Source organism: Phytophthora infestans, genomic scaffold (genome assembly GCF_000142945.1).
Source record: "Phytophthora infestans T30-4 supercont1.124 genomic scaffold, whole genome shotgun sequence".
Classification (NCBI taxonomy): Eukaryota; Oomycota; class Peronosporomycetes; order Peronosporales; family Peronosporaceae; genus Phytophthora; species Phytophthora infestans.
The window spans coordinates 101571-112023 of NW_003303635.1; the positions used below are offsets into that span (position 1 = coordinate 101571).

A 10453-nucleotide genomic window follows, 5' to 3' on the forward strand; every position below is an offset into this window, starting at 1 on the left:
GTGCATTCGGGTAGACTGAGCGACATGGCCGGCGATTGCAGCAACGGTTGATCTCGTGACGTAGGCTGCGGCGTGCAGGTAACGGAGCGGCGGCGGCGGCAATGCTCGAAGGGGGGCGAGTTTGGGTTTGAAAAGCAAATGAAAGGCTGGTGTGATTGGTACAAGTACCGGTATACAGTATTGTACCGGTATTAACTACATAGATCACATCGTGGACAATACACGGATGAGAGTTGGACAATAATTGCACTCAACGACTGGGTTGTTTTTATAAATTACCGAATGAAAATATTTTACATCATGGACATTACATGGAGTATTACATGGAAAATAAGCGGATTTGACGCATGGACTGTAGCATTTCCGTTTTTTTGCCACTAAGGCCAAAACCTGGACGCTAACGTCGAAGCATGTTGGACGTCTTATTGTAGGATAAGTATGTTTCTGACGGAGACCCCACCCCTACTGTAAGCTAAAAAAATCCACAGCCAATCGCTGGACAGCATGAACTTTTATTTGCTCAAACCACCCAATAACCGCTATTTAGGGGTAGGGGTAGTTTATTTCAGCTTATTTCCGGAATTGTCCGGCTTTCTCGAAATTTCGAGATAAGACACCTTAGTAAAATCAAGTCACATCATGTATTATCGCGTAAAAGGCGTCTGTACCAGAGAAAAAATTCATGCGGTTGAAGAGTAAATATAGACTAAAACTTCACGATGAGGCGCCATGCAACCGACCAGCTTGCATTACGCGCGAAATTCACACTGCGAGAGGCAATGAGGAGAGCTTCGCGAGGTCTGGACACTCCTGCTGGCACAATAAGGCAAGAGATTGCGGCGGAGAAAATGTTTGAGGAGTTCCTCACTTTAATAGGATTATCGAAAGTCGATTTAATGTCGCATTGGACGTCGTTGATTGCACGTTTGTATCGCTGCTAATGCACATGGATGAGGCTCGCATCCACATCGAAAACACCATCCAGCACCTCGGTCTCGTCGCGCTACATGTACGAGCTGCATCGCAGTATCGCCTCTTCCAACGCTCGTCTTGGCTCCTGCATCACGATACGAACATGCTGTGAGTGGGGGGCGTACCTGAGAGCTCACTGGAAGACGGCAAACCACGTGCAGCTTAGCAATGCCGTCGCTGGTAACGACACGCTGCTATCATCCACTCTTAACAACATGTTAGCCCAGCTTGTGAACATTAGCGAGCGACTTGGTCGCCTTGAAGACTCGCAAGCCCAGATGCAGAGCCAGGCCTTAGGGAGTACTCAGACGCAACAGCAGTCACCACAGCTACCTACTGCTGTTGAGGTTGTCGTCCCAGCTTCAGCGTCAGCCTCCACCCTTGCAGGATGCCTGCTCAACTGGTACACTAACCACATATGGCAAACGGTTAAAGGTAAGAAGGAACAAAACCAGCGTGCCGAAGCAAAGGCAGCAGTGAACATAATGATGGTACTGTACCAGAAGCCGTACCAAGTCCCAGAGGAGCCTCCACGAGCCGACGTCGCAGCTTACAGTGCCTGGAAGCACGTAGTCTGGGAGCTGGCACTCAAGCTGGATACAGCCGCTAACCAGCGTCTCCCCGCCTTCGACCAAAAGAAACCAACTCGCAAAGCTTCGTCCCTTCGCAAGCGCTGGCGCCTGCTGAGTACGTCGCATCCTGACGCGTATCGCTCGCTTGGAGCACAGTATCTTGTCTTGAAATCCAGTGGGTCCCTCGTAGATGCCTGCACACCTCCATCACATCTGTGGGCAGCAGTTGACTTGGATTGACAAGCCGTTGGGCAGCACAGTTCAGCAAACATAAGCACGAGCAAACAGCACTCACCAGCATCAACACCATTATAAGGCAGTACACCACAGTAGATAGTTCAGCAATCAGTACAGCCTACATTACAAAGCATCACACACCACACACAATGCACACAACATGTTACAGCACACAGTACACAACATAGCAGCACATGCACATGCACATGCACAGCCCAACACAACACTGCAGCATACGCACAACACACAGCACAGCACGCCCAATCCAGCAATACACGAGCAAATGCACATCACAGCATGTACATACATATACGCATCACACGCGTCGCTCCATAGCACACAGCACAGCACCAGCTATTGCAAACACACCACAGAGTACAGCACAAACACAATCCACGCAGCACAGCTTACAACTATCTGCCCCCGGCTGGATTCGAACCAGCGGCCTGGAGACGTAGTCTCCCGCTCTACCGCTGAGCTACGGGGGCGTTGGGGTCGGAGAAGGCACGCACCGTGGTCTGGAGTTGGAGCTGTGGCTGGAGGCTTAAGGGGTACGCTTGAAAATCGCTGAATGAACAGCGAAGAAGACTGTCGCAAGGTAGCCACCTATTTGCAATTCATTGAATTGTTATTTAAGCCTATCCACTGTCATCCGGAAAAATAATCCGACCGTGATTGGCCGGATTCCACCCGGCATGACTCAGTCATTCCGTATGGCGACCATCCGGACTGGTGTCCGGAATCGGCCAATTACTGTCTACAAATTATTGGCCATTTTTTGGAGCTGCTGATAATGTAGCCATGTTCCATGAAGGGTCGTAGTATGGCTAGGTCATGAGCAAGACCACAGCAAGGGAGACTTATGAAGCATTTAAGGCACGACAGCGGAGAGAATTCAACACTCGACACGCTGGACAATCCCAGACCACGCAACAAAAGCTGCTTCGAGTGCATCTCCGACACTTTTTGCTGACCATCGGAGCTGAGGTTGGTCATGAACAGCAACAAACCGAAGACCGCAAAGATCTCGTAAACCTGAAGGAAGACGTAAATGGAATCAACGAGTTTGCGAGAGAACAGAAACGTCGAGCTATTGAGCGAGAAGCAGCGGAAGCCAAGCGGAAACATTCAGCTCAGGTGATCCACAAGTTTTTACGTCCACATATACGCAACAAGGACGAGATAGAGCTCCCCTGTACCTCTGTGCTAATTCCGTTAGAAGTTGAAAAAGCTGTTGCACCTCTACAATCTACGACTGAGCTTGTTCCAGCTACGTCTGATCTCATCCCAGACCCGCCACCTCCAACGACGATGCCACCGTATGAATTGGTGATCAATGTGGCTGCTGTTCGAGACCTAACATTGGATAGCGCAACTTTAGACGGCAAATACCTCGAAACCGAGTTGCAACTAAAGCGTCAAAGTGCTGTGGTGTTTCGTGTTAGTCCAGCACGGCAACTTATGTCAAGTTTCCACAAGAGCAACACGAAAATTCAATTGCATGGCTGCACGCTGCGCTTTCCCATAGACATGGACAATAATGCCATGAGGCATAGACTCGCTTCACCTCAGAGTGTCATTGATGAATCGAGCGCTACAGTAATCGTAAAAACTACTGATAACAATGGCGGAGGCAGCGATAGTTTACTAGGTGTCGTCGAAATACCGCTATCACTACTCGAGACACCGCTGGCGACTGAGTATGCTTTGTATCGGTGGTTTCCACTTGAAAAGGCTTATCCTGGACATACAGCACGTGGTGACGTTCGCGTTAGTGTTTGTTATTTAATGCGGCAACAAAGCTCCGACGGTGTCACTATGGTACCTTACGTGAATGCAACCAGTTCAAGTACCGGTAACACAGATGGTGAAGTCGAGGGGCAACAAAAACAAAAGAAGCCACCAGAACGGCGGGTAAAGAAGGCTACAACTAAAGCAACAGGCAGGTCTTTCATGCGGAGCAGGGCGGAACAAGCAACAGACAAGTCTGAGCAGAAGAAACCTCCCGTACTATCGCTCAAAGACGCGTTTTTGAGTCCAATTGGGAGGATATCTCGCGCTGAAGCTCTATCGCCTCCACCGTCTCCGTCTTCGGTAACATCATCCGAAGCTGGTGAAAACGTTGCGTCTCCTAAGGCCGTAAAATCACGTCGGCCTTTGCTCTCATCGAAGAGACAACTGAAACCCAGCAAAGCTGTGGAGAATTCTCCACCGAAAGAGGACCAAGTGTCTGAAGCCAAAGAGAATTCCTCTCAAACACCTCCTAGAACATTTCTCAAGCGCAAACCATATAAAGTGGTCTTTCAAAAGCTAAATTGGTCCAGTGTGTCGTCAAAAACGGACAGCAACTTGCCCACAAGCAACAAAAGTCACAAAAACAATGTAGCAACTAAAACGTCGCGGCCGTCAAGTCGAGCGTCAAGTGCTTTCCTCACAACCAGCAATAACGGAGACGCAGATCAGGTGACTGAGTCCATTTTCACTCCAAAACCTGCCGCTTTCATCGATGCAGCTACTGCGGAAAGATTGGCAACTCTTGAAGCTGCGATGTACAAACAGTGCGGCGTCACGCAAGATACGGTGTCACTGGCTCGATTTAAGTATCAAAAGGAACGAAAACAGTTCGTGGCAACCCTCCACAGACAGACACAAAGAGGTACAGAGGCTGTAGACCAACCACCGAGCCAAGAGAGCAGCGAGATTGAGATTGGCACCGCGACGTCGGAAACTGCCGTGACGGAGCTTTGGAAAAAGCTTACAGGTGATTCATCGGGGCAGATCTATGCGTCCATGTTGCGAAACCTCGCAAAACTCACGGAACCTGATGTTGCCATTTAAAAAAATTAAACGGCAACTTCAACTTACCAACATAATCAAATCGAATTTATTGCGGCTGTTGGTTGTTGGTTGCAGTTTGCAATTTGCAATGAAATCCGAAAGTGGGAGGACACAGAGTCATGCCGCGGGTTATTGCCGGTGCAGGTCCACTATTTCCCCACCACTCATTTTTTCGGCGACAAACTCCCTCCCGCACGTCACATTTCGATCAGCAACCTGATTCTCTTTTTTTACTGGGTTATTGTGATGACTCCATTTAAAGTACCCCGCGCTGATTGGTCAAAATCAAAGATATCTTGTGAAGGTATCTTCATCTTTCTGTTGCTTTTCATTATCGATCTCTCTGTGTTAGACGCAAGCCGAACGGGGCTCTAGACAATCTTTCAGCAGCAGCTTTTCGGAACAACCATGTCGTGTGGCACAAGAGAGGCGCTGGTCTTTGGCATGGGGCTGATCACGGGCACAGGCACCACTCTGTACGTTGTTGCGTCATTTGCATTTCTACTTTTTGCCATCAGTTGACTGAGAAAACATTCGTTGCAACTTTCATTTGCATTTTGCCATCTTTATCTAAACCAGAACCGGCAAGGTGCGTTGTGTGTCAATAATTACTGCTAAATGATATGAGCCAGAGCTGACAAAGCGTGTTGTGGCCAGATCTTATACGGTGTGGACTCGGTTGGCCTCGATGGAGAGGTGAGGAAGTTCGAGAAGCCAATCTTCCAGACGTGGCTCATGTTTTTGGCCATGGTATTCGCACTCCCCATCCACTGGGCCTACCACTACCACGTCGAGCGGCAATGGCGCAACAACCGCAACGGCAGTAAGTGGCAAAAGTACCCATTTTTGCAACAATGTGAAACTTACCCAAAATGTTGCTGCCAAATTTTGCAAAAAGTGAAATATCGTTACCGAATTCCGCGCAAAATGTATTTCTTGCTAGCACTCCCAGCAGCTTTCGATCTACTGGCAACTTTCGTTGCCAACATCGGTCTTCTATACGTGACCGTTAGTGTTTTTCAGCTCATGAAGTGCACAGTCATCATCTTCGTGGCGCTACTGAAAGTATTTGTGCTCAAAGACCGACTACGCAGCTACATGTGGATCGGTATCGGTCTCAACATGTTAGCAGCGTTAATGGTGGGCGCTACAAGTCTCGCAGACTCCGACAGTCAAGATAACAATTCGGCCAATCAACATCCAGCATTCGGCGTATTTATGGTGGTACTTAGCTGCGCGATCCAAGCCGTACAATACGTTCTCGAAGAGAAACTCATGGACGAAGGCGACAGTGCACCGCCCCTAGTGGTCGTGGGTATGGAAGGCGTTTGGGGTTTAATACTGACGTCGTTCGTAGTGTACCCAATTGCGTATTTGGTCCCGGGCAACGATTTGGGTTCACACGAGAGATTCGACGACGCGTATCAGATGCTGATGAACAGTGGCTTGGCTCAGATGGCTGTACTCATTTATTTACTGGTGATTATGGGCTACAACGTGTTCGCCGTGTCGGTCACGTATCTTTTGAACTCAATTTGGCACGCAATTCTGGACAATTTCCGTCCAATTACAGTCTGGGCCACAGATTTGCTGCTGTTCTATTTTTTTACGCAAGGAGAATTTGGTGAACGGTGGACAATTTGGAGTTGGCTACAACTTGTTGGTATGCTGACGTTGTTAGCGGGCACGGCCGTGTACAACGGTACTCTGCGTCTTCCGGGCTTCGTGTACTTGGAGCCATTGGACGAAGCGATGACTCCGATCCGAACGCCAGAGGCTCTTACTGCGTCTGCGTTCTCACGTTCGCCGCTGATTACGCGCAACGCTATGAAGGCTGCAGAGATTGCTCGTCGGACGCCAAATCCCAATGACCGCGACCGTGTGAGACGCGAATTCATGACTGAGTATCAACCACTGGCCGATTCCGAGTCTCGACGACGCATTGACCCAGCTGGACACACGTACGGATCGCTTGAAACTTAAAATGAAAGATGACTTACCACGGTCAGCAACTTTTGAGCTTCTTTGCAAAGATACAATGTTTTTTTTTTTTTAAATTTGGTTGTTTTTTCACCGGAAGATGACAATCCACAACAGACATTTAACCAATTATGTTCGTCCATTTCGATAAAGTACCAATCAGACATATTCGAAGTGATCTTGAATGACGAACTCACATTGCTCTACTGTATTCAAACCTTTGCTTAAGTTTATTCAAACCTTTGCTTAAGTTTATTCAAACCTTTGCTTAAAAACGATAATGATTCATCATGAATGCTTTCCAGAATAAAGGATCAGTGTGTGTTAATTATCCTTGTACTTATGGAACCCTTGTAGGTCTTCCTTGGAATAACTTTCCTATCAGAGGAGAGAGCTCGATCTTTCAACGACCACCTCGACTACTTTTGCTAGCGCCGGGTCCTTATTGAAGCCGAAGAATGTTGCTCTCATCGCAGGCGTAGTCAAGTCGAGAAGCAGCACGTGGTTTATATGGACGAAATTGTTCTCAACAGGGACAAACACTCCCGGGGTTCTTCCGTTCTCGCACATTTCATCGCTGAACGAAATTGCACATAGTATGAGCACGCTCGTTACCGAACCCTCTAAACTCTTCATTTCGTCAAATTTCGCCAAAAGATTGTCGAACTTTTGGCATTCTTCAGTAACGCTTGAGTAGCCTACGCTAGTTGCAACAGCCAGACCAAGTCTCAACATCCGGAATTTCGGAGATAATATCTGCTCAAAATGACTCGTGCGCGCCATCATTATCACATCAGGAACAATTGCAAGATCCGGGGATCGGAACCAGGACCAGAATTGGTCGTCAGCGTTGTCAAGTCTGCATCGCAAATACTTTTCCAAAAGTGGCCAGTTCATTGGCTGAAATGATTCCAAATAAAATGGTTCCTCTCGGCTCACATAGTAGCAGCTAAGCCAGGGATTAGGCAGCATCTTCACTTGTGACGAAACTTGTACTCCCACAAACTCGTCAAAAACCGTAGCCTCTCCGAAAAACTGCGATAATTCCTGTCTTGGGGTGGTTTCTTTGGTAAATAACTGGCTCAATCTCTTAAGACACATCCACTGGACCACTTCCGGACGAGAAGTCACAAACACCCGCACAGTATCAAGTCCTATGAGATATTCGCGTAGTGGACGAAGCACACCTACCACAATATTCATAACCACACGGTGTGCGCTAATATGCGCGTCCTCTACTGTTCCCTCCCATAATAGATGACACTCAAACACAACAGTTCTCGCAGACACTTGATCTCCGTTGGGGTCCGTGACAGAGTGAGTAAGATTGATGCGCGATTTCTTAGACGAGTTCCATCCAAACCATTTCTTCAGTGTCGATTGCCACCAGAGCACACGTTCGTGCAGGTGGTCAAAGTCGATTGCCTTCGTGTTAAAGTCGCCTCCACTATCCACGAAATTGCAAAAAGAGGCAAACGTTGGGTAGCCCGAGATAAATTTGATAATCTTTTGAAGATGACCTGATGAGGCTGCAAACAAGCGCGTGGCTGCGTCCTCCAAATCTTCATCAGTCGATAGTTTCCAGCGAGCACTGAGTGTTCGGGTATCGGCACTTGAAACTCGTGTCTTGCACAAGATTTCTTTGATTGCATTCACAGTCATCCACTGCATCGGCAATCGCACGATCATGAAGGAGTTCAAACTGGCATCGGGAACAACGTCATGGAGAAAATCTGCATAACCGAGCACCAGAAGATGCAGCTGAGGGACCTGCGTCCACGGCGCCAGCACATACTTGCAAGCGTCCATGAAACGCTCTCGTGATACCACATCTCCACATGGGTCTTCGAATGCCTCACCGACGTCATCCAGCACAACAAACAAAGGCCCCAAAACACGTACCAACTTTGTCGCAAAATCGTACGCCGTATCGTTCGCGTTCGTAGCAGGCATCGTCCCTGGTTGGAGTAGCTCACTAATTGCCGTAGCCAGAGCTTCATTCATCGTAGCCTCCAGTAAATCGAGTGGCACTACAAACTGCTGCGGCGTCCCTCGAACAAGAACCGTTCGACACGAACACAGTTGCTTTAGAAGCTCACGCTGACTGGGGCGATGGTGCTGCGTTGGCTCCCGGCTGGTGAACTGCTGCTGGTTTTCAGGATCTTTCGGCTCCTCGTTATTAAGTGCTTGCCTGCATTGGTCGATGTACTTCCTTCCCAGTTCCGTTTTACCGGTATCATACACGCTGTCTACCAGTGGAATTTGCCACGTAATTCTTCCCGATCTGTCGCGAGCCCCGGTGTAGTTAGAATAGTGAACACTCTGTAGCTTCTTAACAGCACGACCGCGTCCCACAAAAGGTAATGTGCCAGTGTTAAAAAGTGAAAACTCCCACGTGGTCTCAGGCTTCCACTCCGGGGCAACGGAAACGTATTCGGGCTTCAGCACTAAAATGTGCACGTCGCTGCGGTTGATTGAGTCGCGGGTTGGGAACTGAAAATCGATTAGTTGGCAGCGTGGGTCCATCTCATTCTCATCTACCAGAAGTTCCTTCACAAATGGCACAGGCTCCTTCCTTCTCAAACGTTGCGCATCACGCATGGTTAGAGTCTGCCATGATCTGTCCGATTTGCGCGCGATAAAGAGCCTGAGAGGCTTCTTGTCGTCGACATATTTCTGGATTGCTCTAGACAAATCACGGACGCGCACGTCTTCTGTGCTTTGTTGTATCGATATTGTGCCGTCATTGATCACAACGTAGGCTAGCTCTAGCAGTCGCTCGGTGATCGTCATCTTTCATAAGATCGAGACAGCTTAGAATCTGGTTTTGATTGGTTATTATGGACATTATCTGCACCAGCACACAGCAAATCATTTGACTTGACTTCTGTATGTTTTGAGTCGCAATAAGACATAATCGATGATTAGAGGTCACAGCAGAAAAAGCCCCCGCGGCCGCGATATAAAAATAGAATGTCCTGCAGAGTGCAGTGCGCGGCTCGCTGGTGAGCTCGACGCTGGGCGGCGGCTCACAAATTCCGCGCGCGGCTACGCCCGCCCACTCCCGATATTGTGGCGTTGCCTATACTGAAATCAAGTTTTATTCTGACATTTGGGCCTCTAATACAAGTGGGATTGTTTTGAGTATGGCTCGCGACTAGCTGGTGCTCGCAGTTCATCTCAAGTTGAGATCTCAACTACCGAAAACGTCGTCACTCTTCGCGGTCAGCACCATCAGCAAGCAATGTCTTCTCTATAACAGTAATACTGTACTGTCACAGTATCCGCTTCCTTCCTCAATTGACAGTAGTACAACGTAGAAGCACCTGAAACGCCAGATTGGTGCAGACAGAATAATAATTCTGATGGCGGTCAAAGCCATCGAACTTAACTACATGGTGGCTAATGATGGCACTGTAGGGATACAGCGAGCTACAGAAGATCAGCTTGGTCACAACTTGGCCAAAGCAATTCAGAATGAAATTGCCTACGACCATCCACTGGGACTCTTCATCGCGCGCAAATCGGACAGATCATGGCAATCTCTAACCATGCGTGATGTGCATCGTATGAGAAACAAGGAGCCTGTGCCATTTGTGAAGGAACTTCTGGTAGATGAGAATGAGATGGACCCACGCTGCCAACTATTAATAATCGATTTTCAGTTCCCAACCAGGGACTCAATCAACCCCAGCGATGTGCACGTCTTAGCGCTGAAGCCCGAGTATGCCCCCGTTAAGTGGAAGCCTGAGATCGTTGAGGAAGCTTCACTTGAGATAGGAAAACTGTATTTCACGAATCGCTCAAGTGCTGTTAAACAACTTCAAAGAGCACATTGGGAGAACTTCCTCGGT

The 10453-nt window shown here is 48.4% G+C and overlaps 3 protein-coding genes across 3 annotated transcripts; 2 read left to right on the forward strand and 1 right to left on the reverse strand.

Moving 5' to 3' along the window:
* Window positions 1-3599: 3599 nt before the first annotated feature.
* PITG_20145 (uncharacterized protein) lies at window positions 3600-4619 on the forward strand (the record flags this gene model as incomplete). The annotated part of the gene is made up of 1 exon (XM_002895884.1): window positions 3600-4619. One exon carries the CDS (start codon window positions 3600-3602, stop codon window positions 4617-4619), a length of 1020 nt encoding a protein of 339 aa, XP_002895930.1.
* Window positions 4620-5027: 408 nt separating this feature from the next.
* On the forward strand, window positions 5028-6602 carry PITG_20146 (Drug/Metabolite Transporter (DMT) Superfamily; the record flags this gene model as incomplete). Its single annotated transcript, XM_002895885.1, has 3 exons — window positions 5028-5099; window positions 5277-5442; window positions 5518-6602. 3 exons carry the CDS (start codon window positions 5028-5030, stop codon window positions 6600-6602), a joined length of 1323 nt encoding a protein of 440 aa, XP_002895931.1.
* Window positions 6603-6980: 378 nt separating this feature from the next.
* On the reverse strand, window positions 6981-9392 carry PITG_20147 (crinkler (CRN) family protein, putative; the record flags this gene model as incomplete). The annotated part of the gene is made up of 1 exon (XM_002895886.1): window positions 6981-9392. The coding sequence occupies one exon, from the start codon at window positions 9390-9392 to the stop codon at window positions 6981-6983; it is 2412 nt and encodes an 803-aa protein (XP_002895932.1).
* Between the last annotated feature and the right edge of the window lie 1061 nt (window positions 9393-10453).